Consider the following 27,939-nt stretch of genomic DNA (forward strand, 5'->3'; position numbering starts at 1 on the left):
CACAACCTTCAGCCATGCCCCACACCTCACAATGCTCGCAGGGCCCCCAAGGCTCACACGCCGCTCAAGGCGTCCGTGCCCCTGCCTTCCTGGCCCCCTACGTGGCGGCCAAAGAAAAACCAGGGCAACGCAGGCCCACTTGCCAACGCACACCAAAAAACACGACGACACGCGGCCGCCACAAGCCAGCAAAAGATGCCTACAGCACCCGGTATTCCCAGGCGGTCTCCCATCCAAGTACTAACCGGGCCCGACCCTGCTTAGCTTCCAAGATCAGACGAGATCGGGCGTTCTCAGGGTGGTATGGCCGTAGGCACCTCCCAGCCCCTCGCCACCGCTCTCCAACACACACCACCGCCCTCCCGCCCTGCCCAGAAACCTCACCAGAGCCCGCACGCAACACGCGCCTCGCCAAGGCAACGCCACAACCTTCAGCCATGCCCCACACCTCACAATGCTCGCAGAGCCCCCAAGGCTCACACGCCGCTCAAGGCGTCCGTGCCCCTGCCTTCCTGGCCCCCTACGTGGCGGCCAAAGAAAAACCAGGGCAACGCAGGCCCACTTGCCAACGCACACCAAAAAACACGACGACACGCGGCCGCCACAAGCCAGCAAAAGATGCCTACAGCACCCGGTATTCCCAGGCGGTCTCCCATCCAAGTACTAACCGGGCCCGACCCTGCTTAGCTTCCGAGATCAGACGAGATCGGGCGTTCTCAGGGTGGTATGGCCGTAGGCACCTCCCAGCCCCTCGCCACCGCTCTCCAACACACACCACCGCCCTCCCGCCCTGCCCAGAAACCTCACCAGAGCCCGCACGCAACACGCGCCTCGCCAAGGCAACGCCACAACCTTCAGCCATGCCCCACACCTCACAATGCTCGCAGGGCCCCCAAGGCTCACACGCCGCTCAAGGCGTCCGTGCCCCTGCCTTCCTGGCCCCCTACGTGGCGGCCAAAGAAAAACCAGGGCAACGCAGGCCCACTTGCCAACGCACACCAAAAAACACGACGACACGCGGCCGCCACAAGCCAGCAAAAGATGCCTACAGCACCCGGTATTCCCAGGCGGTCTCCCATCCAAGTACTAACCGGGCCCGACCCTGCTTAGCTTCCGAGATCAGACGAGATCGGGCGTTCTCAGGGTGGTATGGCCGTAGGCACCTCCCAGCCCCTCGCCACCGCCCTCCCGCCCTGCCCAGAAACCTCACCAGAGCCCACACGCAACACGCACCTCGCCAAGGCAACGCCACAACCTTCAGCCTCGCCCCACACCTCACAATGCTCACAGGGCCCTCAACGCTCACTTCCAGGCATCCGTGCCCCTGCCTTCCGTCCCCTCCACGCGCCTGCCAAACCAAAACGGGGCACCGCCGGCCCACTCGCCAACACGCACCAAAAAACACCATGCCACAAGCCAGCAAAAGATGCCTACAGCACCCGGTATTCCCAGGCGGTCTCCCATCCAAGTACTAACCGGGCCCGACCCTGCTTAGCTTCCGAGATCAGACGAGATCGGGCGTTCTCAGGGTGGTATGGCCGTAGGCACCTCCCAGCCCCTCGCCACCGCTCTCCAACACACACCACCGCCCTCCCCGCCCTGCCCAGAAACCTCACCAGAGCCCGCACGCAACACGCGCCTCGCCAAGGCAACGCCACAACCTTCAGCCATGCCCCACACCTCACAATGCTCGCAGAGCCCCCAAGGCTCACACGCCGCTCAAGGCGTCCGTGCCCCTGCCTTCCTGGCCCCCTACGTGGCGGCCAAAGAAAAACCAGGGCAACGCAGGCCCACTTGCCAACGCACACCAAAAAACACGACGACACGCGGCCGCCACAAGCCAGCAAAAGATGCCTACAGCACCCGGTATTCCCAGGCGGTCTCCCATCCAAGTACTAACCGGGCCCGACCCTGCTTAGCTTCCGAGATCAGACGAGATCGGGCGTTCTCAGGGTGGTATGGCCGTAGGCACCTCCCAGCCCCTCGCCACCGCTCTCCAACACACACCACCGCCCTCCCGCCCTGCCTCACAACCCCACCGAAGCCCCACACGCAACACGCGCCTCACCAAGGCAACGCCACAACCTTCAGCCATGCCCCACACCTCACAATGCTCGCAGGGCCCCCAAGGCTCACACGCCGCTCAAGGCGTCCGTGCCCCTGCCTTCCTGGCCCCCTACGTGGCGGCCAAAGAAAAACCAGGGCAACGCAGGCCCACTTGCCAACGCACACCAAAAAACACGACGACACGCGGCCGCCACAAGCCAGCAAAAGATGCCTACAGCACCCGGTATTCCCGGGCGGTCTCCCATCCAAGTACTAACCGGGCCCGACCCTGCTTAGCTTCCGAGATCAGACGAGATCGGGCGTTCTCAGGGTGGTATGGCCGTAGGCACCTCCCAGCCCCTCGCCACCGCTCTCCAACACACACCACCGCCCTCCCGCCCTGCCCAGAAACCTCACCAGAGCCCGCACGCAACACGCGCCTCGCCAAGGCAACGCCACAACCTTCAGCCATGCCCCACACCTCACAATGCTCGCAGAGCCCCCAAGGCTCACACGCCGCTCAAGGCGTCCGTGCCCCTGCCTTCCTGGCCCCCTACGTGGCGGCCAAAGAAAAACCAGGGCAACGCAGGCCCACTTGCCAACGCACACCAAAAAACACGACGACACGCGGCCGCCACAAGCCAGCAAAAGATGCCTACAGCACCCGGTATTCCCAGGCGGTCTCCCATCCAAGTACTAACCGGGCCCGACCCTGCTTAGCTTCCGAGATCAGACGAGATCGGGCGTTCTCAGGGTGGTATGGCCGTAGGCACCTCCCAGCCCCTCGCCACCGCTCTCCAACACACACCACCGCCCTCCCGCCCTGCCTCACAACCCCACCGAAGCCCCACACGCAACACGCGCCTCGCCAAGGCGACACCACAACCTTCAGCCTCGCCCCACACCTCACAATGCTCGCAGGGCCCTCAAGGCTCACTTCCAGGCATCCGTGCCCCTGCCTTCCGTCCCCTCCACGCGCCTGCCAAACCAAAACAGGGCACCGCCGGCCCACTCGCCAACACGCACCAAAAAACACCATGCCACAAGCCAGCAAAAGATGCCTACAGCACCCGGTATTCCCAGGCGGTCTCCCATCCAAGTACTAACCGGGCCCGACCCTGCTTAGCTTCCGAGATCAGACGAGATCGGGCGTTCTCAGGGTGGTATGGCCGTAGGCACCTCCCAGCCCCTCGCCACCGCTCTCCAACACACACCACCGCCCTCCCGCCCTGCCCAGAAACCTCACCAGAGCCCGCACACAACACGCGCCTCGCCAAGGCAACGCCACAACCTTCAGCCATGGCCCCACACCTCACAATGCTCGCAGGGCCCCCAAGGCTCACACGCCGCTCAAGGCGTCCGTGCCCCTGCCTTCCTGGCCCCCTACGTGGCGGCCAAAGAAAAACCAGGGCAACGCAGGCCCACTTGCCAACGCACACCAAAAAACACGACGACACGCGGGCCGCCACAAGCCAGCAAAAGATGCCTACAGCACCCGGTATTCCCAGGCGGTCTCCCATCCAAGTACTAACCGGGCCCGACCCTGCTTAGCTTCCGAGATCAGACGAGATCGGGCGTTCTCAGGGTGGTATGGCCGTAGGCACCTCCCAGCCCCTCGCCACCGCTCTCCAACACACACCCACCGCCCTCCCGCCCTGCCCAGAAACCTCACCAGAGCCCGCACCGCAACACGCGCCTCGCCAAGGCAACGCCACAACCTTCAGCCATGCCCCACACCTCACAATGCTCGCAGGGCCCCCAAGGCTCACACGCCGCTCAAGGCGTCCGTGCCCCTGCCTTCCTGGCCCCCTACGTGGCGGCCAAAGAAAAACCAGGGCAACGCAGGCCCACTTGCCAACGCACACCAAAAAACACGACGACACGCGGCCGCCACAAGCCAGCAAAAGATGCCTACAGCACCCGGTATTCCCAGGCGGTCTCCCATCCAAGTACTAACCGGGCCCGACCCTGCTTAGCTTCCGAGATCAGACGAGATCGGGCGTTCTCAGGGTGGTATGGCCGTAGGCACCTCCCAGCCCCTCGCCACCGCTCTCCAACACACACCACCGCCCTCCCGCCCTGCCCAGAAACCTCACCAGAGCCCACACGCAACACGCGCCTCGCCAAGGCAACGCCACAACCTTCAGCCTCGCCCCACACCTCACAATGCTCACAGGGCCCTCAACGCTCACTTCCAGGCATCCGTGCCCCTGCCTTCCGTCCCCTCCACGCGCCTGCCAAACCAAAACGGGGCACCGCCGGCCCACTCGCCAACACGCACCAAAAAACACCATGCCACAAGCCAGCAAAAGATGCCTACAGCACCCGGTATTCCCAGGCGGTCTCCCATCCAAGTACTAACCGGGCCCGACCCTGCTTAGCTTCCGAGATCAGACGAGATCGGGCGTTCTCAGGGTGGTATGGCCGTAGGCACCTCCCAGCCCCTCGCCACCCGCTCTCCAACACACACCACCCCGCCCTCCCCGCCCTGCCCAGAAACCTCACCAGAGCCCGCACGCAACACGCGCCTCGCCAAGGCAACGCCACAACCTTCAGCCATGCCCCACACCTCACAATGCTCGCAGAGCCCCCAAGGCTCACACGCCGCTCAAGGCGTCCGTGCCCCTGCCTTCCTGGCCCCCTACGTGGCGGCCAAAGAAAAACCAGGGCAACGCAGGCCCACTTGCCAACGCACACCAAAAAACACGACGACACGCGGCCGCCACAAGCCAGCAAAAGATGCCTACAGCACCCGGTATTCCCAGGCGGTCTCCCATCCAAGTACTAACCGGGCCCGACCCTGCTTAGCTTCCGAGATCAGACGAGATCGGGCGTTCTCAGGGTGGTATGGCCGTAGGCACCTCCCAGCCCCTCGCCACCCCGCTCTCCAACACACACCACCGCCCTCCCGCCCTGCCTCACAACCCCACCGAAGCCCCACACGCAACACGCGCCTCACCAAGGCAACGCCACAACCTTCAGCCATGCCCCACACCTCACAATGCTCGCAGGGCCCCCAAGGCTCACACGCCGCTCAAGGCGTCCGTGCCCCTGCCTTCCTGGCCCCCTACGTGGCGGCCAAAGAAAAACCAGGGCAACGCAGGCCCACTTGCCAACGCACACCAAAAAACACGACGACACGCGGCCGCCACAAGCCAGCAAAAGATGCCTACAGCACCCGGTATTCCCAGGCGGTCTCCCATCCAAGTACTAACCGGGCCCGACCCTGCTTAGCTTCCGAGATCAGACGAGATCGGGCGTTCTCAGGGTGGTATGGCCGTAGGCACCTCCCAGCCCCTCGCCACCCGCTCTCCAACACACACCACCGCCCTCCCGCCCTGCCTCACAACCCCACCGAAGCCCCACACGCAACACGCGCCTCGCCAAGGCGACACCACAACCTTCAGCCTCGCCCCACACCTCACAATGCTCGCAGGGCCCTCAAGGCTCACTTCCAGGCATCCGTGCCCCTGCCTTCCGTCCCCTCCACGCGCCTGCCAAACCAAAACAGGGCACCGCCGGCCCACTCGCCAACACGCACCAAAAAACACCATGCCACAAGCCAGCAAAAGATGCCTACAGCACCCGGTATTCCCAGGCGGTCTCCCATCCAAGTACTAACCGGGCCCGACCCTGCTTAGCTTCCGAGATCAGACGAGATCGGGCGTTCTCAGGGTGGTATGGCCGTAGGCACCTCCCAGCCCCTCGCCACCGCTCTCCAACACACACCACCGCCCTCCTGCCCTGCCCAGAAACCTCACCAGAGCCCACACGCAACACGCGCCTCGCCAAGGCAACGCCACAACCTTCAGCCTCGCCCCACACCTCACAATGCTCGCAGGGCCCTCAAGGCAGGCAACGCATAAAGCGCATACAAGGCACACTAGGCACAAAATGTACAAGCCTCTAATGTCAATTGTACTACAGTTTTGTCGCGGCTGCCGAAGGAAAACAACGGACCTCTCGCTCAGTTGGAAACATACAGCAAAAGAAGCTTACCGCCCCTGGTAATCCCATGCGCTTTCCCATCCATGTACTAACCAGGCCTGATGCCCTTCATGTTCCGAGAATTAACTGCGGTTTGTCTGCGTCAGGCTGGTGTGGCTCTAGGTTTACTGTAGTCCACGAAAAGTTCAGGTTTGCTTCCGCGCCGGATACGAAGATATCACGGAGTCTAACCCCGACTTTTAGTATCTTAAAGTATCTGGCGGGAACTGGCCTGCCCGAGCGGGGTCGCGGCCGGTCCGAGCTCTGGTGGTGGGGGGGGGGAGGAGGGTCTCGGTTTGGCGGGAACAAGGCCGTGTGGCAAGGGCGGCTGTGATTGGACATCGCCGGGTCGGCGCGTCGCGATTGGCTGAGCCGTTGCCTTCCTCGTGTTGGGATTGGTGGCGCTTGACGTCCCTTCCGAGATCCCTTTTCAGCTGCGCCACAGCCCCTATCCCTCCCCACAGCCCCTCTCCCGCCCCACAGCCCCTCTCCCTCCCCACAGCCCCTCTCCCGCCCCACAGCCCCTATCCCGCCCCACAGCCCCTATCCCTCCCCACAGCCCCTCTCCCTCCCCACAGCCCCTCTCCCGCCCCACAGCCCCTATCCCGGCCCACAGCCCCTCTCCCGCCCCACAGCCCCTATCCCGCCGCACAGCCCCTATCCCGCCCCACAGACTCTATCCCGGCCCTACGGGTCGTATCCCGCCCCCACAGATCCTACCCCCGCTCTACAAACTCCGTCCCACAGTCCCGATCCCATCCAAAATCCCTTCCCTGGCCCACTGTCCTTTCCTTGGCCCACAGTCTCTGTCCTGGACTACAATCCCTCCCCCGGCCCACAATCCGTCCTGCAGCCCAGAGACTGTAGCCTGGCCCACAGCCCGTGCCCTGGCCCACAGCCCATATTCTGGCCCCACATCCCAAATTCTAACCCTACAATCTCTAACCCAGCCATACAGTTTCTACCCGAACCCTACAGTGATTTCAGGTACAGTCCTATAGTCACTACCCTAACATCACAGTGATCCCGGCTTCAGTCCCACAAGGCTTTTATTTCACCAGCTCCGTCCTTGTGTGTTCCTGCAGCTGCCTAGTGAGGCTTCCCTGTCTTGTGGAAGGATCTTCAGTTTTGCTCCAGATCTGTGAGTTTTCAACTTCAACTCTAGAATCCATGTTCCAAACCCAGCCTGAAAAGCTTTTTTCCAATTCCAGTCCCACAGTTGCTGTCCCAGTCCTATAATGATTTCAGCTCTATCCCTGCTATTCAAGCCCAACAATCCCTGTATTAGCCCTACAGTCCTTATCTCCACTATGCAGTCATTTCAGCTCCATCCCTTTGTTTCTCTACCAGCTCCACTGCTTCAGCTCCAGTTCTGCATCTTCCCTCCCCTGCCAGGTGAAGCTGGTCCTGGATCAGGGATGGATCTTCTTTTCACATCCAGCTCTCTCATGCTTCAGCACCACCTCTAGAATCCACATTTCACCTCCAGCCTGTCATGGGTGGGAGTGGTAACTTCAGACAAAGTTTATTTTAGAAGCCCTCCCTTTGTGTCACAAGGTCCAGAAAAGCATCCCTTGCTTTCTAAACTCCTTCTCAGAGAGAGGAGCCTGGGGCAGCTAGATCCAGTCCCAGCCCCCGAGTTTGCCAAGAATTTAAGTTTTACAGCTTTGTCCAACAGGTGTTAATGACAGCAAATCAGATGTATTTTTATAAGAATGAGTTATTTATTATGATAAATGATTACACATAAAAGAACTCAATCTGAATTATTTTACTACACACTATAAAAGCTAAAGCTATTATCCTACAAGATATAATTGTACATATATCAAAGCAATATTAAAGCAATTTTATTAAAACTAGCAAAAAGAAACCCTTATTAGAAACTGATGAAACTCACTCATGCTAACAAATGTGGACAAATCTCTTTCTTCTTAACTTTAGGAGTATTCTTGGTGAGCATCACTAAAATCCGATGGAAGAATCTCCACACACTGCAAGGAGGATTATATTAGAAAAAACTACTATATGGAAAGTGGACTGGACTTTTATAGTGTGAAGGAGTTGACCACCAGTGATATGCTTACAGGTCAGTTTAGCAGTTTATCTGCCAAATCTTTTTCTTGTTATCACCAGGTTGATTTGAGGCTGGTCTGGCAGATTGATACAGTGTGCCAGATTTTTAGCATGATTCAACACCAAAAACCAGCATGTGATGCCTCTCTCAGCCCATCATTGGTAGCTTGCAAAGAGAGCATCGTTCCTGTTGTTTGACCACATTTCAGGGCCGAGCATCCTGTTACAGAGCCTCACAGTCCTATCCCAGCCTCACAGTGATTCTACCCCCAGCCACACAGGATTTATCCAGCTCCACACTGAAAAAGAGTTTTCATTGCTCCACATCGGTTTGGGTCTGGATTCAGCCCCAGACACTTCAATATACCCTCACAGCCCCAGCACTATGATCTTTATTTTTAAAACTTCATATATCTAGTAATAGAATAATAAAAAAATATGGCAATGTAATAGTATCATTAAATCTTAATACAATTAGAATAATGGAAAACTAAGAGGATAAACAATGAAATAGAATGAGTAGAAAATGAACCTGCATCTAGACCCCAACTGATGTGGAGCAATGGAAATGGTGGGGCTGGAGGTGGATATATCCCGTGGAGAAGGGGATGGAGCTGGAGCTTGGGGTCTACAGGAGCTGCCAGGGGCGTTCCAGCCCTCCCAGCAACGGTGCCACCCACAAGCTGGAAGTGGAGGTGTCAGGGCTGATCCTGGGGCTCAGAGCCAGCCCAGGGGCACCTTTTGGGATGCGGAACCAGGGGCTGAGGCAGCACCTACTGAGGCTGAGGGCCTGTGGGCAGGTGGGGTGCAGGGCAAGGTGTGTGCTGTGGGCCAGGGCTCATTTGCCCCCAAAGTTGGGGCCCCATTGGGATGAGTGTGGCAGCTCATAGAGATATTTAAGTGATGACAGTGACTGATTCATTGCCTTGTCAACATGGGAGCAAAGTGACAACCAGGAGCAGCTTCTAGCCAGAGGCAGTGGAAAGCTGAGGAGTTGGAGCTGAGGCAGCAGGGCTGGCAGTGCCATAGAGAACATGGGGCTTAGGGTGAAACCACTGTGGGGCTATACAGGAGCTGTGGGGCTTAGATAGGCACTGTAGGGCTGGAGCTGGAATATAGATTCTAGAGCTGAAGCTGAAATGAAGATCGTGCCTTGATCCAGAAGCAGTTTCACATGGCAGGATCAGGAAGATGCAGAGCTGGAGCAGAAACATCAGAACTGGTGGAGAAATAAAGCTTGTAGGGCTGGAGCTGGAATCACTGTAGGGCTGAGACAGGGACTGTGTGGCTGTGATAGGAATTATAGGGCCAGGATAACAACTTTAGGGATGGAGCTGGAAGGGAAGGGAAGGGAAGGGAAGGGAAGGGAAGGGAAGGGAAGGGAAGGGAAGGGAAGGGAAGGGAAGGGAAGGGAAGGGAAGGGAAGGGAAGGGAAGGGAAGGGAAGGGAAGGGAAGGGAAGGGAAGGGAAGGGAAGGGAAGGGAAGGGAAGGGAAGGGAAGGGAAGGGAAGGGAAGGGAAGGGAAGGGAAGGGAAGGGAAGGGAAGGGAAGGGAAGGGAAGGGAAGGCCATGCAACCCCTGCCTCACCTTGCCTACCTTTGCCCTTCCCTTGCCTACCCCTTCCCTTGGCTCTCCTACACCTCCCCGGCAGTGGTCTCCCATCCATAGCCGTAGCCTAGAGCTTTATTTCCACCAGATGGCAGCCTGGCTTTGCAGTTGCTGATTTCACCCTCAGCTACTCTTTTTCCTGGACACCCTGCAGGCACAGTAGCGCCTTGTGTTGTTGGGCTCGTTGTTCTTCAGGGTGGCCAGTGACCCAGGCAGAGCTCCCCGCTCTCCTCCCCATTCCTCTCTGGTGGGAGGAACGTCTCTCCATCACAGACATAGCACTGTGTAAGGGCAATGTGGTGTGGCATAGCACACGCCACCCTTTCGTCACAGCAGCCCGTTTTCAGGCAGTCGTGGCCTTCCTGTGTCCCATTCTGTGGTGAACCTGCAGCCGTCCTGACCCTCCCGACCCTCGCTGGGGCAGCGTAGAGCTGCCCAGGCAGTATGTAGGGGCAGGGTGACTGCAAATGGCCTCACCAGTCATTTCCTGAGTAGGTTTGGTGGGAATGAGCTTATCCAAGAGGGTCAACTGCAGGTCACCACATCAGAGAACTGCTTACTACCTGCCCGGAGGTGTCAAACAGCCACATAACAGAGGCTGAGACCGGTTCCCCGTGACGCACAGGCTCGGGCACGCGGGAGCCATAAGCAGGCGGCGTGTCCTAGCTGGTTCTTTTCTCTCCCCCTCCTCCCCAGTGGGTAAATCCCATCAGCCGCCACCCTAAACCGGCACACGCCAGCCCTAATAGCATCTCGGGTACGCCCTCAGGCTCACATCAGCCAGGCGAGGGACTGACAGTCCTGGGAAGGACACCTCTGCGAGAGCCGGGGGGACAGCAGGGATGGCTTTGGGCACTGTCCTGGGAAGGGGGGCTGGGTGGCGGGAAGAGGCCGCCTGCTGCCCGCGTTCTCTGGGGAACGAGAGGGAATCCAGGCCTGAGCCGAGCTTTGTCCTGGGCTAATTTTAGACCAAGGAGCTAAGAGAAGGGAGGCGCATAGAAGGGTTTAAGGGGTCCCTCTGCCCTGGTGCGGGGCAAGCCTGATCTCCGTCGTCCCTGCAGCGCCTGGTGAGCCGACGGGGTCCCGCTGCTCTCCCCGAACTCGGGGGGCTCCTGGTGGGGCTCGGGGCTCGTCTCGTCCCCCGGAACGGAGCGGAGCAGGCAGCGTTGTGGGGTGCACATAGTCTTTGCATCCCAGGGTCAGTGCAGCTCTCTGCTGTGGGGTGCACGGGCGACCTGGGGAGGACCCTGTCCGTTGAGGGGTGCGTCGGAGAGTGACCATGGAGTGGGAAGTTTCCTGGATGAGGATGTGAGGGGACAGCCTGTGTGGGTCACCTGAGTGGTGGTGACTGCTGTGTGGGAGAGCATCGACGACAGAGGTCAGCCCGGGGGATGCTGGCGCACCTCATACGCGGAGTACCTCCGCATGCACTTACAACGAGCCCCGAGCCCCCCTCTCCACACCCCCCACCCCCGCCGCGCCTCCTTAAGTGCCCGCCCCGTCCCGGCCTCCCTCCGCCCCGTCCCGCCCCGTCCCGCCCCGCTCCCTCCAAGTGAGGGGATAAAGTTGCGCACTGGGGCGGGCGGCCCTGGCCGGAGTGGAGCAGGGCGGAGGGGGGCGGCAGTGCGGCTAGCCGGCGGGAGCGCCGGGCCATGGCCTCGGAGGAGCTGGCGCAGAAGCTGCAGCGGCGGCTGCAGCTGGAGGAGAGCGGGGCAGCGGCGGAGGGCGAGGTGGAGGCGGTCAAGGGCGCGGCGGCGGCCGGGGAGGTGGAGGAGCGGAGCTGCTTGACGGCCAGTGCGGGCGCAGAGTTGAGCGCCAAGCTGTGCCGGCGGCAGGACATCAACGAGGGCGCGGCGCAGCCCCGGCGGGCCGCCGTCTTCAACCCCTACACCGAGTTCAAGGAGTTCAGCCGCCGGCAGATCAAGGACATGGAGCGCATGTTCCGCCTGTGAGTGGGGCGGGAGCGGGGCGGGGGGCTCGCTGCCCGGCCCGTGGGCTCCGGGGCTGGGGCTCTGCCTTTCCCCGCAGCCCCTTCCGGGGCCGATCCCCGGGGGCACATCTGGAGAAGGGCTGCCCGCTCTCGGCGGCATGCTCGCATTTCTCCGCGGTTTTGCGGTCGGGCTGGAGGAAGCCGCGGCGCGTTCCTAGCGCCATCTGATCCCCAGATTGTCCCTGTGCTTTTGCTTTGCCGCGGGTGCGGGGGGGGGAGCTCGTACAGTTTGCCGGGGTCTCAGCCCTGCGTTTAGCTCACGGCCTCTGCTCTGCCTGGGATTGGGACGGTGGCTGTTTGTGGTGGCACCCAGGAGCAATGGCTTTGCGGGACGCTCTGGGTAGGATGAGGAGCTGTGAGAGCACAGGCACTCTTCTGCCCCACACCCTGGGTCTGTGTGCCGGGACCCAGCAGAGGCGCCGGACATTTGCGAAATCCGAAACAACTGCGACCCTGAACGCATCCAGCAGTCCTGCTGGCTCTGTCTGGCAGTGTCCTAGCTCCACGCACAGTCCTGTCTGCCAGGCTTGGTGCTTCCTCCCGTGCACCCAAACAAAGGTTGGATTGGAGTTCCCATCCCAGCAGGAAGATTTCTGTTAAAGTCAAGCTGCTGCTAGCAACAGGGAGAGCTACTTCTGTTAGCAGAAAGGTTTGGTCGTCCCCAGGACCATGATCCTGTCCTTTTATCTCCTCCAGACCCTGTCCTGGCTCCTGCAGTTAGGCTGTGTCTGGGTGCCTTTGTCTGCGCTCAGGTTTCCCTCCAGTCCCACAGAGCCGTGGGCTCCTGGGGAACAATGTCCTCCCAGCCCCAGGACAGGCTGCCAGAACGGGAGGGAGCTGCTGCCAGGCAGGAGGTGGCATCGCCGCAGAGCAAGGTGTGAAGATGTACTTGACCTTATGGAGGTGACTGAAGTGAAATTTGTAACTTGTTGGATCATTGTTCTCCCAGCTGAACGCTGCCTTGGGCACCCTGGATTGTTGTGAGGAGATCAGGAGCTGGTTGAATGCTGCCAGCTCCCAGCGCTGCGGGTGTTGCCTGTCCCAGGGAGGCTGTTGCCACAGGAGACCGGGCGATGGGCTTTTGTGAGCTTGCTGGAGTTTGGAGTTCTTTGTTGCACAGGCAGCGCTGTGTTGGCAGCTGGTGCGGGAAGCGAGGTGGTCCAGGCAGGACTGCTGCTCCACTCTCTCCTGTGTCCCTTTTGCTTAAAGGAGATCCCCCTCTATGCAAGGCTGAGACACAGTGCTGTGAGACTGGAGGACAAACAATGCAAGCAAGGCCCGAAAGCTGTGGGTGAGAGCCTGCACTGGGCAGCAGCACTGTCTCAACAGCGAAGAGGAAAGGAATGGTGGTGGTTTTGAGAAATAAAAAGTGGGAGAGCTGAATTGCAGCCTAATTTTTCAACAATGAGCTGATTAAACACCAGCCTTGTAAGCAGGAAAGGCTAGACTTTGCAGTTGAACGCTAATAAGCTGGTCAGTGTAGCTGGAAAGCACTGCATGCCCTGTGAGAACTGCTGATGCCAAAGGGAGAGGAAGGTGGGCTGCCTGCTCCCCTGTTGTTTTTCCTGGACATGCAGCCAGAAAACCGTGTCCTGGTGTTCACTGTTACAGGCACCTGAGGTCTGCAGTGGCAGAGGATCTGGTCTTTGGTCCATCTGCTGCCAGCGACCTGTCTCGGCTATGGGCTGACATCACGTGCTCCATGAGGAGAGGAAATGTTCCCCTTAATTCCTGTCAGTCAGAGCTTGAGTTAATGTGATTAAGGCTTTAATTCTCTGTATGGCTTATTGGCCCTGGCCACCACAACTCAGGGTCTTTCTTACATCCCTCTCTCAAAGGCTTTTTTTTTTCCTTCAGTGTCTTCTCATTGCCACAGGATGCCAGGTTTCCACTATGAAACTTCCCATCTAAAAAATGTTTATCAGTTTGGTGGGACTTTTAAATCTGTAGTTTAGAGTAAATTTGAGCCTGTGGTCCTGTGCATGGTGTGTGCTGGGTCATGGTGCACCAGCTGAAAAGGTGTCCTAGTGATGGCAGCTGCCCTGAATGCCTCTCAGGGCATCCATGGTATAGATGGTGGCTGTGGCTGCCAGGGTGGAAGCAGAAAACTCGTCTCAAAGTGGGACTTCCCAAAATATTCTGCTCCACCCGGTGCTGTGTGCTGCTGGCTATGCCAGGAGCATCCTTCCAAAGCAGAAATAATGCTCTTTGCTCTGGCTGCCACAGTTGGGCTCACTTTTCTCCTTCTCTTGTCCAAGCCTTCTCTTGTCAGTGTCTCTCCTTTTTGGCCCCATTCCACTGGAGATGGGGTGCAGGTCTGTGCTGGGTGCAGGCAGCTCTCAGGGTGGGTGTTTTTTTTTTTTGGCAGAAACCAGGAAGTCTACAGCTCAGGCTAATTACGAAGTGACCTAATTAGCTGCCTGTTCTGACAATATGTGAGGACTGTGGTAACCATGATAACCTCTCTTTCCTGAGTTGTCTAAGTGAACTCTCAGGGCCTCTGGAGTATTACAGCTCCCCTTGGGGCCATCTTTGTCCAGGAGAATGGCAGAGGGGAGTGTGAAAGTCAGGCAATCAGGCTCTGCCTGGCAGGAATGACCTTTATGGGAAATGTAAGGGGGAGGAAAACAGTAGCTTCATCTGTGGGGTGCGAGGGAGTGGAGAAATTCCAGTCTTGCTATTGCTTTTTATATCTAGGGAATTCCATGTGTTGCCCACACATTGCATAAGTGCCTTGCATCTGGCTGGTGGGAGAGGCTGTGATGTCCCCTTGCCTTCGTGGAGCCCCTTGGGAGCCCCTTTGCCAGGTGTCCCAGCCTTGTCTGACATGCTGCAGCAGACCTACTCTCTCCAGAGCTGTTGTGTGCTCCATGTGACCAGCTGCCTCTGGTCTTTGACTGCCTGTCTGTGGACTTCCAGTGGACAGAGGGGTTATTCCTGTGTGGACTCAGCCTGGGCCTGCAGGTCTTGCCCAACATCTTGGGAAGATCTTAGTGGAGGAGTCTCTCATCTTGCCCTCATGTCCCTCCAAGAGCTCAGAAGAAGAGCTCCTTCTGCCTGGGCTGGGGAGGATAAAGCTGCATGTGGCTGAGGAACCCGTTCCTGTCCACACCCTGGTATGGAGGAATTGTTTCCAAAGCTCTTGGCAATCAAATAGAATATTCCATTTGGAATGGACCACCAATGATCACATCTAGTCCAACTGCCTGATTGCTTCAGGGTTGACCAAAAGTTAAGGCTTGTTATTAAGGGCATTGTCCAAATGTGTCTTAAACACTGACAGGCTTGGGACACAGACCACATTTCTAAGAAGCCTGTTCCAGGGTCTGACAACCCTCTCAGGCTGAAAGAAAGGATTTCTCAGGTCCAGTCTGATCTTCCTCTGAGGCAGTTTTGAACCATTCCCATTTATCCTATCACTGGATATCAGGGAGCAGAGATCAGCACCACCATGTAATGTGAAACACAATGCTCAGAGGGAATAAAGTGCTACTTAGGATTTGAAATATTTAAGAGGAGATTATTACTATTACTTCAGCATCATTATTCCAATTGCTTTGTTTCAAAGCCTTAATTAGGCAATTGCAGCATACAGGAACTGCAGATCAAAGTACAGGTACCCACAGTACGTGAAGCAAGGTGAGGTGCAGCAAATATGTACAGGAAGGGCAGGTTTTCACTTCAACATTTCTTAAGAAATGTAAATGTTTAGAAATTGCTCTTTGATCCTTCAAGATCTCTGTTTTCTCATTCAACTGTCCTTTTTTTAAGTGGTGTTTTAGAGGCAGCTGGAAGGTGACTGCAGAGTCGCTATAGGTGATGCAGTCCTTGGCACCTCTGTTTTCCTCCCTTCCTGATCCCTTTTTCTCGTGTGATGTAACCCTCTAGAACCTGTGTAACACCAGTCCAATGCTTGTGCTTGGGCAGTAATTGTGTGTAACAGACTTAGTGCTCTTAAGCAAGTCTGTTTAGCAAGTATTTCCCTCCTTCCCCCGATTTTGTCTCCTGCTTTCCTCTCCCAGTGCTTCAGCAGCCAGGCATGTTTTGCAGTCCAGTTGGAAGCAAGCCAGCGTGGGAATCTGGGTGCATCCTTGTTGCAGCAGATTTTGGCAGCCACTGCTGTGTCTCATTTGCTGCCAAGAACACTGCTGTGGCAGCAGTGTGGCAAAGCATTATCACAGCAGCCACGATGCCTGTCCCTGCCTGCGGCATCCCAGCTGTCAGAGGGGGGATCTGCTGTAGCCGTGGCACTGACCTGCTGCTGGAGTGGCCTTCCTGTGACATGAGATAGCTGTGCCTGTTGGCACGATTCTGCTCTGTCTGTAATGCCTGCACATCACTCGAGTGAGGCTTGGCTTGTGCCCCAGGGAGCTTTGAGCCTCAAGGAAGCAAAGCTCTGGTGTCACAGCAGGACATTGGGTGAAGGTGGGGCTTGCCAGGCCCTGAGTGCTGTGTGCTCTTGCTGTGCCGCTCCTGGAGTGCAGGATGGGATGGCTCCCTCGGATGCTGAGATGTGTTTAACTTGCCCTGGTGCCCTCTTCCAGCTCTGCCTCTGGAGTGATGGCTGTCCATCACCAGGGCAGGGCTGTGCTGCAGGCAGCTGTGTGTGAGAGGCATCTGGGGCTGGCTGAGCGCAGGGCCCTGGAAGGGGCCTCCCAAAAGGCAGACAGGGGACTTTTATGATCTCTCAAAAGACAGACTGTGGGGTCTTTTGTAGGACTGAGGTGTGCTGGGAGCATCAACTGACCAGCAAGGTGCAGTCTGCATTTTACCCCCAGTGTTGAATGCCTGTGGTCTGCTGGGGGCGAGGGGGTGGTGGGGAATGAATTGTGCTGTTTCTCGTGCCCTATAAATATGCCTCTCCCTAAATAGTCTGGCTGCGCAGCAGCCGAGTGGCTGTACCCAGGTCCTAAAATAGTTTGGCTGTTTCAGGAGGCGAGGGGGCAGGGAGGGAATGTAGCAGTTTGCAGGATGCTGCCATTGGGTTTCAGTGCCCCTGTGTCTGTCTGTCCCTGAGTCCAGGGACTGGTAACCTGATTTCTGGTGCTTCTCAGCACCAGCTGTATTCTGGCTCAGCATGCTCAACACCCATTGTGTGGCTGGTACAGAGTGCTGCTCTGCCAGGCCCACTGTTGGCAAGACCCCATTTCTCACAATCCTGGCTTTGTCCTGCCTCTCTGCAGGGATGAGCCCTGAAGCTGTGCCCCACGCTTAACCCTTTCAGGGCAGTGTACTGGCCCCTGGGCCAGTGTTTACTTGCAGGTAGTATCCGTAACAGGAGGGTGAGATGAGCACGGCAGGCACAGGCTGGGCTTGTGCCCTACTTCTGCCTCATCTCTGTTACCCAGAGCTTCCATGTGGGGCTGGGCAGTGTCCCAACCCCCAGAGCAGCCCTTGGAGTGGACTATGTTAGTGTATTTTGCTTCTGCACCCAGCCAAAGGGCAGCATGAGCCTGCTGGGCCCCTAAAAAACCCAACCCCAGGTGCCTCTCTGTCACTGCATTTTGCTGCTATGTCTAATCAAAGCACTGTGTCTCCAACAGGGATAGCTCTGCACCCTTTCTCCCAAACTTGAAAGAAAAGCAAATTTACAATGAAATGTTGCACTTACTCTGCTTCTGTGATACCTAGGAAGTGCATCTCAGCGCTGGGCTGGGTCATGCTGTGAATGTGCCTTAATTAGCTGACACGTTCCTTGCTGTCAAGAACCTGCTGTACTTCTTCCCGTTGACATCTCATGTCTGTGACCTGGTTTCTGCTCTGATGGAGGTTTCTTTCCTGGTTTTTCAGAAAGTGGTCCAGCCTGGTGGGCTCATGGGTTTGCTGGGTACAGAGTGCAGGCAGATTGGTAACAGGGGCTCTGTGCCAGCCTAGTCTGGCAGTTACGTCCATTGAGAGAGTCTTCGTCCTGGGACCCTTGGAAACTAAGAGCCACAAAGAGTATCAGAAGTAGTTGTGGGGGTGGTGGGACTCTGGAAAGTCATGGAGGCCCCCTAGTTTGGGGAAAAGCATGCTGTGCCTGTGCTCGTGAAGGCAGGGGCAGAGATCTTGGCTGCAGCTCTGCCTTGTGCTGCTCACGCCTGTACACTGTTTGGGGCTTTGTTCGTGCCTTCCTTTGCCACAGCTTCCTCTGTGGCTGTGAGCTTTTTCAACTGGAAAGGGCTTTCTTCCAGGGTAACCACAACTGTGCAGATCTCTGTCTGGGATGGCTACAGCCCTCATTTCTTTGTAAGAGAGCTAACAGTCAATGAAAGATGATGGGTGGGAGGATTTGACTAGCTCCTGCCCACTGGAAAGCTTCAGCACGGTGCCTAGGGTTTCCTTCTGAGTGGTTGAAAGGATTTAACTCTGTCAGGGTTGAGATGGTGGCAGGCTGTTGCTAGTGCAGAGCCCAGCTTGGGAGCCCTGCCCTGTCCTCTTGTGTGAAGCCCTAGCTCTTGCTGAATCCTGATGGCAAGACCAGGATGAAAGAGGGCTGTTGACTGGCTGATAATAGAGCGCCCATCCCTGCAGCTTTTGGACTTTGAAAGCTGATGATAGCCCTGGTGGGTGTGAGGCGCTGGTTGCTGCATGGCTCAGCTGCTCTATCCACACCCACAGCAGATGTTGGTTGGAATTGGTGCACAGTCCCAGGCTGTGCACAGCAGATTGCTTGCTGCCTCCCCATCCCTAAAGCCCTTCTCCCCTTGCACGGGTGCTCTCCTCAGAAGAGTCCTTGCAGTCCTTGGTGCTCCACTGGGAGCATGGTCTCACTCTAGTCTTGTTCCTGGAAGTGGGCTCTGGTTTCCTCTGCCGGCCTGGCCCTGTGGTACAGCCCTGGCTAGGATTGCTGTTCTCCCCTGGGACTGTCTTTCTGCTCTGCCTGGGGACACAGAATAAACAGCTGCCCTTGAAGCATGGTGCTTGTTGTAGTACAAAAGCATTTTGGAGAGGAAAGATGTTAACAGCTAGAAGGGGAGAGTTTTGCTTACAAAGAAAGATTGCTTTTTGCCAAGAGGTTTTGCTTGGTCTCTGCTCCCCGTTTCTCCTTGAAACTAGCAGGAAGCCTGGCAGCAGCTGACTCTGCATGCCTTTCCCTCATCATGCTGGTGCGTGGTGTGAGCTGCATGCAAGTTACCTTTGTTCTGGACAGGCAAGTGGGTGAAATGGAAATTCCACTGAGATAAGCTGAGTTTCTCCATGCTCCTTCTGTGTGGGTCACTTGGTGTGAGCTCCCCTGAGTACTTCTCTCTGTGGTGAGACAGCTCTGAAAGCTGACAGCTACTTCCCTGAGCTTAATATATCTCAGCATGGCCATGTCATACAGCTTCCCCTCCCCCCTGAGCTTTGAAGCACACAGTGACTTTATCCATGTGCATGGTTCCTCTTCTGGGGAGACGAGTATGGGGATGATGGCTGACCCCTTCCTCTTTGCACCCTGCAGGTATGACTCAGGACGGGATGGATATATCGACCTGATGGAGCTGAAGCTGATGATGGAAAAGCTGGGAGCCCCGCAGACCCACCTGGGGCTGAAGAACATGATCAAGGAGGTGGACGAGGACTTTGATGGGAAGCTCAGCTTCCGTGAGGTGAGGATGGCTGCAGGATTGAAGGAGGAGGCAGCTGGGCCCAGTATTCTGTGGGCTGTAGGTAGCCCTCTCCCTCTCCCCTCTGTGTGTTTCCAGTGGGGGGCTGCAGTGGAGAAGCTGGTCAGCTTCCCCATGCCAAGGGTGTGGAACATTTTTAACTTCCATCTCAACATGGCAGTCACGGCACCTGATGCCAAAGCTCTCCAACCTCCCTGCTTGCTTTGGGAGCACATTTGAACCCTGTTGCAGCTGCTGGGAGTGCTCACTGAGATCCCTGTTGAAGCTGGAGGGAGTTATGTCCCTTCAGTTTCCAGGTCTCATTGCTTGGCTCCTGTGGTACAGCAGCTGAGGCCTCATTTCATGTGCAGTGCAGGAGCTCTGCTTGGAACACCTCATCTCACAGGGCACAAAAGGCTCTCTCTTCCAGTTTGTATTGGGACCCTCTCTGCATCACACAGTAACCAGCCATGGCAAGCTTTATGAGGGGTGCTCACCTCCCTGCAGCAAGGAATGAATGTGTGAATGCAGCAGTTTGGTACTGCACACTGGCTCAGCAGGGACACAGCTCAAACAGGTCTGTCTGTTACCCCTGTATTGTGGCAGCTGGGAGGACAGGCCAGGATCCTTTGCCAGGTACAAGAAGGAAGGAAATTTGAGTAGTGACCTGCATGCACTCAGGGGTACCCAAATCTCAGCAGGAAAGGGGGACCCAGGTACCAAAAGCTGCTGTTGCAGCTCCTCCTCTCAGTCTTTGAGAGCTGGCTTGGTCACAAGCAAATGTCACACTGTGGCTTTCTGAATTGACGCACAGCCCCTTAGGTAGCAAGAGGAGGGGCAGCACTGCTTATGCCCTGCACCAGTTTTGAGGCCTGTGCTGCTTCCTTCTGTCCTGTGGGATGCCCACAGTGGGCCCCTGAGCAGCTGGGCTCCCTTGTTTCTACAGGCATGATGCTCTCACCAGGCCTCTGCCAGGGTAGGGCTCAGAATGTCAAGCTCTCCATTGTGGGAGTTTGAGAGCTTTGGCAGTGCTGGGAGAGAGGGTGAGGAGTCAAGGCCTGTGACTGGCTGGCCTGGTTGAGGCATGAGGAGTGACTGTCACTCATAGAACTGCTGCACCATCTCTCTGTGCTGGCACGTTACACCATCTTCATCTGCTTTTGTGCCCCAAGGACTTTGTTAGATTTATTTCATTGCAAGAGGGCAGCAGGAATAGACAGAGGCCAAAGACTTGGGTTACAAGAAAGGGGGAAGGATATGCAAATGTGGGAAATGAGAGCCTGTGCCTGATTTCCCTGCTGCCCAGTCAGAGGTGAACTGGAGGTGGCAAAGAATCCAGTGGAGCAGGAAGAGCACGGTGCCCATGGCCCCAGGTCACTGATTGCCAAATCACTGTAGGCTGAGGAGTCTGTGTGCATTCTGGGCCACCTTTCATTCCAGGTGAAGAGCTGGGAGCAGCCTCCAGGCTTGCTGCAGGGGCTCTCTCCCATGGAAGAGAAATGCCTTTACCCTCTAGGCCCTGAAAGATGCTATGATGTCCTAGCATCGGTGACACGGCACAAGTGGCAGAGCAGCTCCTCTTCTGCTGCCACCTGTTTGGAGCACAGCCTCCTGCGGGGTGCCTGTGCTGCCAGTCCCTGGCATGCGGCACACGGCAGCTGGGTGCTGTTGCAGTGTCTTGCCAGAAGGGAAAACAACGGCCAAACAACTGAAAGCTTGTGTGGCCCATGGGTTGGAATGAGGGAGCATCACTGGCAGAGCTCTGGGGATGAATTACAGAGCAGCTTTGGCAGACACCCAACGCTTCCTGTGGTAGAGAGGAGCAGGATGCTTTTTACCTTGCTGCAGTGTGCCCTGTCCAGCTGCTGTGTTCAGGCAGAGGGCTGACAGGGAAGCAGGTTCCCTCGTGGGTGAAGAGGCCTCATAGGCCTTTCCCATTCTGTTTCTCATTGGTGGTGACAAGCAAGCATGTGGAGGGTGGCTAAGCTGACTTGGATCATGCAGATAATACCAGGAGAAACCTGGTTTAAATGAGTGTCTGAACTCAGTGGGGTGCAACTGTAGTACTGGAGGGCTCCTGTCTGCCTGTCCAGAGAATATCAAGTCCTGGCATACCTGCCTGAATATACTCTTCTTGTAGCTTGGCCAGAGAATTGGTAGGGACCTTTTTCACTTGCAATAGATCACCTTTTTCTACTGCTTTGAGTAGTGTCCTCCTATCCCACATAAGCTGTTGCCTGGCAAGCAGGCTGCTGCTGAACCACAGGTCCTGTTAGGAAAGCTGCCTTCTACCATTGACCTTTGAACGTCAACCAATACATCAACAATTAACTGTACAAGACTCCTGCCGTGACTCAAGCGATGAAATTTAGGCTTAAAAAGACCCCACACCTCTGACTGTCTAGTTCCATCATTACCACAGGAAACCAGAGTTAATTGCTGTGACAGTAATGTGTAATTGGAGCTGTTTCCTAGAACCCACAGAAATCCACCCACTGCCCCTACACCCTCACCAGCTGAAATGTTAACCCACATGATGTGTTTGCTAAGGATGTGATGCAGATCACATCCTTACATATAGAGCAGCTTTTCTGGCAAGCCGTTGCTGCAAAGCTGCTGCTGCCTGTCAGTCCCACACCTTTCCTTGCATGATGCCCAGCCTGGCTCTGTGAGGTAGGTCTTGGAGCATGAAGGATATGAGAGCAGATACAATTTACCAGATTAGTGGGTTTGAAAGTGTGGGTCATGTTGTCCTCTTTGAGAGCAGAGTTTTGAAAGGTGCCACTGACATATTTACTTTTGCTTCTCTGTTGACATTTCCTTGAGACTTAGCTGCACATGGTATGTCTTGGGCCCAGCAAGGGTGTTACACAGGCTGGCAGTGGGAGCTGAATGCAGATTGCTGGTGTTCTCTAGTTAGTAAGGACCAATACCTCAAGGTAAGGAGGTAAGGTGGGCTGCAGGCTGTTGCTGGAGTGATTGCTGCTGAGCTCCTGTGGGAATGAGCATGATGTCCCCTAATCCACCCTGCAGGATCCTTTGGGACTGAAGTTATGTTCTGTCCACCCTACCCAGTGTGTTAGGCCCAAGCTTCCTCTGCCTCAGCCCGCCCTTTGTGGCCACAGCAGCCTGTATGCTCGGCGACTGCTGCCCCATCCCTTAGTTTCAGGATGATTCATGCTCACTTGTACTCATGACGCAGTCCCTCCCCAGGTGACAGCTGTATGAGACCTCAGGACTGTGCTGCCTCCCCTGCTCTTTTCCAATGCCAGGAAGTGGGACTTTCAGGGTGGAGCAGGAGGAAGCATGACTAATTGCAGTCTAGCTGCCAGCCCTCTGTGTCACGGTGCCTGGTGGTGTCAAAGGGGAACTAGCCAGAGCCCAGTGGATCTGAGCAGAGGAGGAAGATGTCTTGGGGAGGATTTGGGTTCTTTCCAAGCAGCATGCTTTGCCTGTTCAGCAGTGAGCCATTTATTTCTTACAAGTGTGTATTGGGTTTGCATGGCCAGGTTTTTGTAACAGGGGGTCTACAAGGAGTGGCTTCTGTGAGAAGCTTTTCGAATCTTCCCCCGTGTCTGGTAAGCCAAAGCCAGCTGGCTCCAGGACAGACCTGCCAATGACTAAGGTGAGCCAATCAGCAGTGATAGTAATGCCTCTGTGACAACATACTTAAGAAGGTGAAAAAGTTATTGTGCAGAGGTAATTATGGCCAGAGAAGAGTAAGAATGTGAGAGGAACAGCTTTGCAGACACCCAGGTCAGTGGAGAGGGAGGGCAGGAGGTGATCCAGGTGCTGGAGCTAAGGTTCCCCTGCAGCCCATGTTGCAGACCACGGTGAAACAAACAGGCTGTCCTCCTGCAGCCCATGGAGGTCCATGGGCATGCAGAGATCACCTGCAGCCTGTGGAGGATCCCCATACCAGAGCAGGTGGTTGCCTGAAAGGAAGATGGGAAGCCCACGCTGGAGCAGGCTCCTGGCAGAGACCTGCAGACCTGTGGATAGAGGAGCCCACGCTGGAGCAGGGAAAGGACTCTTCTCCCTGCACAGTGGCAGGAACAACCTGTGAAGAACTGACCATAACCCCCATTCCCTATATCCCTGTGCTGCTGGAGAGAGGAGCTAGGGCTGGCAAAGAGGGAGAGGTGAGAGGAAAGTGTCTTTAAGATTTATTTTACTTCTCATTATCCTGCTCTAATTGTGTTAGTAATAAATTCAATAAATATCCCCAAGTTGAGCCTTTTTTGCCCATGACAGTATTTTGGTTAATAATCTCTCCAGGTCCTTAACTCATCAACTTTTGTTATAGTTTCTCTCCCCTCTGCAGATTAGAAGGGGAGTGATAAAGTGGCTTTGGTAGCCTGGCATTCAGCCAGAGTAAACCAGCTACAATGTGTTTGGGAAAGTTCCCTTCCCAAGCCCAGCCTGCTTTCTGTTGCCCTGTGCTGGGCACTCACAGGTTAAGAGGCTGTTGCATGAAGCAGTGCCTGCTGAGCTGCCTGTGCAAGAGTGCAGCCAGCGCTGCTGTCATCTCCACACCCTTCCTCATGGGAGGCCTTCCCAAACTCTTGCATTCCCACCGACTTCTGCGAGCAGCTTGAAGCGGGGCTGGCTCAGCGTGGCTGCTGGGACTCTGCTGCCCTCCTCTGGGACAGTTAGGGCTCTCCGTAGGAAACAGCAGATTCTGCAGCCTGGCAGTCTGAGGAGCACAGCACTAGAGATATTTGATGCTCCTGTGCAAAGGGATTTTGGGCACCCCTACCTGGTATCTGCCGCCCTCCAGCCTGGCCTGAAGTGCTGCACTGGTGCAGCTTTGTTGCTTGTGCTCCCTTTGTACCTGAGTGGCTTGTCCTTGTGTCCGCTCTCTCTGCGTTGTTCCTAGCAGTGAGACACCTCCCGGGGTCACCAAGAATAGCAGGGAGTTACAGGATCTCTGCAAGTACACCTAGAGCTTTTACATCTTAAACTGGAGTTCGGTTGGCAGGTGGATGGTGGTGCAGAGGTCTTTATTTTTAAGCAGGCAGGTTTGGTTCCTTCTTAAAAACAAAAAGGTGTGCTTTTGTGGAATGACATAGAACTCCCTTTTTCTGTTTGTTTCCTTTTGCAATTCACTTCCCAATACACACTCTGCTCTAGTGACTCTGGACTTGTTAAATAGCCATGGTCCAGTGCAGGACAGAATTTTCACACCAACTTGCTCTGTGGACACGTGTTCAAGCTACTCTGTCACCAGGGCATGCCCACACCTGGGCTGCTGTTCTCTCTAAAAGGACTGCACTGATGCCTTGGTTCAGGGAGCCTGAGGTGAACCAGAGGTGTCTTTGCCCTGCTTTCACTGTCATGGGATGTGACCTAAGTCCCTGGAACTCTGGGGAAGCTGGTGGAGGGCTTGGGAATTCACCATTAGGGTATGGGGATGTAAAGAGCTTTATCTGAGCCTGCCCAATCATTGCACTGGGCAGGTGCAGAGGTGGACCCCTTCCTCCAAAGCAGCCCAGGCTTTGTAGGAACTGGGCTTTACCAGGGCTCTGATTCCTGGGATATCTTCTTTTCCTTTGAGATTCCTACTGCTTTTAGTCTGTAAAATGACTGTGTACTGAAGCACAAGTTCCTTGGTGCCACTTGGTCTATATAGACCTGGTTTCCTTTGCTCTGAAATGTGAATTCCATCCCTCTCCAGGTGATTGTGCTGTTTGTATTTTAAGTTGTTTGGGCCTCAGTGAAAAACCTGAATGTTTCCTGTCTGTCTTGCCAGTTCCTGCTGATTTTCCACAAAGCTGCAGCTGGGGAACTCGAGGAGGACAGCGGCCTGTTGACTCTTGCAAAGCTCTCGGAGATAGATGTATCCATTGAGGGAGTCAAAGGAGCCAAGAACTTCTTTGAAGCTAAGGTATGGTGTGGCACAGAGGGATATGAGAAAAACTCAGCTGTAGCTGAAGCTCAGCTACTCAGCTATAGCTGAGTTTCATTTCAAAATTTGTTGGACTCTAGCTAGAGCCTTTTTGTTGTTCAGTCAACACAGCAGAGTAATGTAATTCACAGTCAGTGTTCTGGGTCTTACCCTGGACTGGCTGACCTGTGTCCCTGTGGCTGGGACTAGGTGGCTGACCTCTTTTAAAGACAAAAGAGTCCTGAAAACTAATGCAATAGAGACAGTTTTCCTGTTTTGCAAAACCTCCCTCAACCAGAGCACTCTGATTCAGCGGTGAACGGAGTGTTTTGGAGTATAGGATTTCAGACATCTCTTTCTCTGTAACCTTTGGAATCAAAATCATTCTGCAGGGTCCTGGGGTTGGCAGAAAGAGCTGTATGCCATCTGAAGCTGACAAAGCACCCTTTCTGAAAGCTCTCTTGGAGAGAAAATAATCCTGCTTGTTTATATAAGAAGTTTTTTCCCAAGAGCCTAACACAGCTATTGCACAGCAGATGTACTGAGATGAAAGCTGGAAAAATAGCCAGCAAGTAAACAATGTCTCTTTGATCTGCAGATTATCCATGGTGTAGTATGATGTTCTCAGATTTGGCTGTGATTCAGAGTGTTTTCTGCAGTAGTTTCTCCCACTGCATACTCACAACCTATGCCCTGCTGCCTGCTTATGGAAATAATGTATGTGACCCAGTACTGATGGCCTTGTTTTGGTCACTTGTTAGTGATTTATTAGTAAGTGAGCTTTCTTTTGTTGAAGTAGAGGTCAAGGAAAGTAACATGTATTGGGTGTAAATACCCAAGCGCTGCAGTGTAATTAATGCTTGAGCTGTCCTGACAGAGGATCCCAGCAAGCACCGAGAGGTACAGCAAGGAGTTCTGTGTGCTCATCTGGGAGTAGCTCACGCTTTGGCTCTCCCTCTGGTGCAAGGTTTGACACTCATTTATTTTCTCTCTGTCTCATAAAGGCTCAAGCCCTCTCCTCAGCCAGTAAGTTTGAAGCAGAGATAAAAGCTGAGCAGGATGAGCGAAAGCGGGAAGAGGAGGAAAGGAAGCACCGCCGAGCAGCTTTCAGGGAGTTAAAGTCTGCATTTACCCAGTAACCAGCCAGCCAACATGCACTCTGAAATTGCACATGACTTGGTACGTTTCCCAGATCAGGGCTCTGCCTGGACAGAACTACTTGGATCCTGCCTAAAACTCATCACAGCTTTGCTAGCCTTCCTTTCCTGAAGATCCTCCTGAGCTCCTAAGGGCACAACTCTTGCAGTTACTATGCATTCATAGTGATGTGAATAGTAGGAGCTGTGTACGGGCTGTTTGCTCTGAATGAGCATATCACCCTAAAGCAGAAACAGCAGGTAGCAAATCATGGGTGAGCACTGACAAGCGTCATGTTTGCCTATTTCATTCTTTCCTATACGTCCTTTTTCTCTTAATCCTGTATTAATTCATTCCTTGCTTACAGGCAAGTAGTGAGGTCTTGTGTAAATCAGGGTGTACAAAGTACAGCTTGACTTCTCTATGTTTGTACTGCTGTTGGGTGTTGTCACCCTTTTCTTATTCCTCAAAGCCCTGTGCCACAGGCACTGTGAAAACACTGTGAAGAGAGAAAGATAATTACTAGGTACATGGATCAAATTCACTATCATTTCCTGTAGCATTTTCTGCCACCCAGCATGATGAAGAGTCTTCCAGTTTCTCTTCTCTGAAGTGCCATAGTAACAAACCCTTCAATAAGAGGCGAGATTTCCCAAGGCTTCAAAGGGAAGAAGCTGGCTCTCTTAAACGAGGAATAGAAAACTGAGTTGCCTGACCATTTATCTTCTTTCACATTCCATCACATTTAGTGTACTGTACAGCTCCTCTGTTATTTTCCAGCCACAGGCAGGTGTATCTGTTTGTAGGGGGTATTGTCAGTGCAATCAGATGGCACACTGGGCTTTTCTGTTTGGAAATTTGCTCGTAGCCTGAATCATGAAGGTGACATTAATTTCATTAGAGGCACAACAGAGGACACCAGCACAGAGTACTGAGCAACCCCTGCTTGGAGAGCAGGGAGGTGAGCACATTTACCTGAATTGAGTTTTGAGGGCTCGCATTATACTATTAGCCATTTTCTCTTGGAAACACAAGAAACTTGCCCACAAATATTGAGATGCCCACTGCGTGTCTGGATATAAACACTGTTGGTCGTGGCAGGGGAACTTCCCTCAGAGACCTCTCTCAAGACATGGATGATTTGCTCAAATTCTGCCCCTGCTCTTGCCCAAATTTGTGGCAAAATGTTAATTTTTCTTTTTCCAGGACAAAACTCACCAGTCATCTTTTCACTTGTCTGTTTTGCTTATTAAACTGTGAGCACTAAACTGTGAGCATGGAATAATAAATAGAAAAACCTCTACTCTTTAATGTCAGGTGAAAGAATTGCTAAACGATTAAACTGTGTATATATCTTCACAGATTATATTTTATAAATCACGCTTTTTTAGCTAAATATTTATAATTAAATGTTTTTATACTTTACAACAAAGCAGATAATTTCATCTTCAATTATTTCTCCTGTTGCTGAAATGTAAAAATAAAGCATTGTTATCTCCAGTCTTGTCTGTGGTTTATTTCAGGTCTCTGAATATGGCATTTTTCACAAATTACAGCAGTAATCCCCAAAGCTCAGCATCCTGACTTGGATGAGTGGGGGAAGTGTTCAGCTCCTTCTTGATAACACTTCTTCTTCTGCA

At 54.7% G+C, this 27,939-nt stretch overlaps 1 protein-coding gene and 14 non-coding genes across 15 annotated transcripts; 1 reads left to right on the plus strand and 14 right to left on the minus strand.

The window, feature by feature from the left end:
- Positions 1-196: 196 nt before the first annotated feature.
- Positions 197-315, minus strand: LOC134556578 (5S ribosomal RNA). The gene has a single exon (XR_010081868.1). It is a non-coding gene; the product is annotated as a 5S ribosomal RNA (ribosomal RNA).
- Positions 316-619: 304 nt separating this feature from the next.
- LOC134556556 (5S ribosomal RNA) lies at positions 620-738 on the minus strand. Its single transcript, XR_010081847.1, has one exon. It is a non-coding gene; the product is annotated as a 5S ribosomal RNA (ribosomal RNA).
- A 304-nt stretch (positions 739-1,042) lies between these two features.
- Positions 1,043-1,161, minus strand: LOC134556557 (5S ribosomal RNA). The gene has a single exon (XR_010081848.1). It is a non-coding gene; the product is annotated as a 5S ribosomal RNA (ribosomal RNA).
- A 266-nt stretch (positions 1,162-1,427) lies between these two features.
- Positions 1,428-1,546, minus strand: LOC134556558 (5S ribosomal RNA). Its single transcript, XR_010081849.1, has one exon. It is a non-coding gene; the product is annotated as a 5S ribosomal RNA (ribosomal RNA).
- Positions 1,547-1,851: 305 nt separating this feature from the next.
- LOC134556559 (5S ribosomal RNA) lies at positions 1,852-1,970 on the minus strand. Its single transcript, XR_010081850.1, has one exon. It is a non-coding gene; the product is annotated as a 5S ribosomal RNA (ribosomal RNA).
- Positions 1,971-2,275: 305 nt separating this feature from the next.
- On the minus strand, positions 2,276-2,394 carry LOC134556572 (5S ribosomal RNA). The gene has a single exon (XR_010081862.1). It is a non-coding gene; the product is annotated as a 5S ribosomal RNA (ribosomal RNA).
- Positions 2,395-2,698: 304 nt separating this feature from the next.
- Positions 2,699-2,817, minus strand: LOC134556560 (5S ribosomal RNA). Its single transcript, XR_010081851.1, has one exon. It is a non-coding gene; the product is annotated as a 5S ribosomal RNA (ribosomal RNA).
- Positions 2,818-3,104: 287 nt separating this feature from the next.
- Positions 3,105-3,223, minus strand: LOC134556561 (5S ribosomal RNA). The gene has a single exon (XR_010081852.1). It is a non-coding gene; the product is annotated as a 5S ribosomal RNA (ribosomal RNA).
- A 306-nt stretch (positions 3,224-3,529) lies between these two features.
- On the minus strand, positions 3,530-3,648 carry LOC134556562 (5S ribosomal RNA). The gene has a single exon (XR_010081853.1). It is a non-coding gene; the product is annotated as a 5S ribosomal RNA (ribosomal RNA).
- Positions 3,649-3,954: 306 nt separating this feature from the next.
- Positions 3,955-4,073, minus strand: LOC134556564 (5S ribosomal RNA). Its single transcript, XR_010081854.1, has one exon. It is a non-coding gene; the product is annotated as a 5S ribosomal RNA (ribosomal RNA).
- A 286-nt stretch (positions 4,074-4,359) lies between these two features.
- LOC134556565 (5S ribosomal RNA) lies at positions 4,360-4,478 on the minus strand. Its single transcript, XR_010081855.1, has one exon. It is a non-coding gene; the product is annotated as a 5S ribosomal RNA (ribosomal RNA).
- A 308-nt stretch (positions 4,479-4,786) lies between these two features.
- LOC134556567 (5S ribosomal RNA) lies at positions 4,787-4,905 on the minus strand. The gene has a single exon (XR_010081857.1). It is a non-coding gene; the product is annotated as a 5S ribosomal RNA (ribosomal RNA).
- Positions 4,906-5,212: 307 nt separating this feature from the next.
- On the minus strand, positions 5,213-5,331 carry LOC134556568 (5S ribosomal RNA). Its single transcript, XR_010081858.1, has one exon. It is a non-coding gene; the product is annotated as a 5S ribosomal RNA (ribosomal RNA).
- Positions 5,332-5,619: 288 nt separating this feature from the next.
- Positions 5,620-5,738, minus strand: LOC134556569 (5S ribosomal RNA). Its single transcript, XR_010081859.1, has one exon. It is a non-coding gene; the product is annotated as a 5S ribosomal RNA (ribosomal RNA).
- A 5,520-nt stretch (positions 5,739-11,258) lies between these two features.
- On the plus strand, positions 11,259-27,799 carry EFHD1 (EF-hand domain family member D1). Its single transcript, XM_063408317.1, has 4 exons — positions 11,259-11,665; positions 19,131-19,278; positions 25,028-25,162; positions 26,167-27,799. Exons 1-4 carry the CDS (start codon positions 11,370-11,372, stop codon positions 26,299-26,301), a joined length of 714 nt encoding a protein of 237 aa, XP_063264387.1. The 5' UTR covers positions 11,259-11,369; the 3' UTR covers positions 26,302-27,799.
- Positions 27,800-27,939: the final 140 nt, after the last annotated feature.

This window comes from Prinia subflava, chromosome 11, assembly GCF_021018805.1.
Source record: "Prinia subflava isolate CZ2003 ecotype Zambia chromosome 11, Cam_Psub_1.2, whole genome shotgun sequence".
Taxonomy (NCBI): Eukaryota; Metazoa; Chordata; class Aves; order Passeriformes; family Cisticolidae; genus Prinia; species Prinia subflava.

Bases quoted from the DNA above. Each gene is read 5' to 3' on its own strand.
- EFHD1 (XM_063408317.1), top strand. From the start codon at position 11,370: ATGGCCTCGGAGGAGCTGGCGCAGAAGCTGCAGCGGCGGCTGCAGCTG. The intron at 19,279-25,027 runs GTGAGGATGGCT...CTGTCTTGCCAG, and splicing joins GGAAGCTCAGCTTCCGTGAG to TTCCTGCTGATTTTCCACAA. The intron at 25,163-26,166 runs GTATGGTGTGGC...TGTCTCATAAAG, and splicing joins AGAACTTCTTTGAAGCTAAG to GCTCAAGCCCTCTCCTCAGC.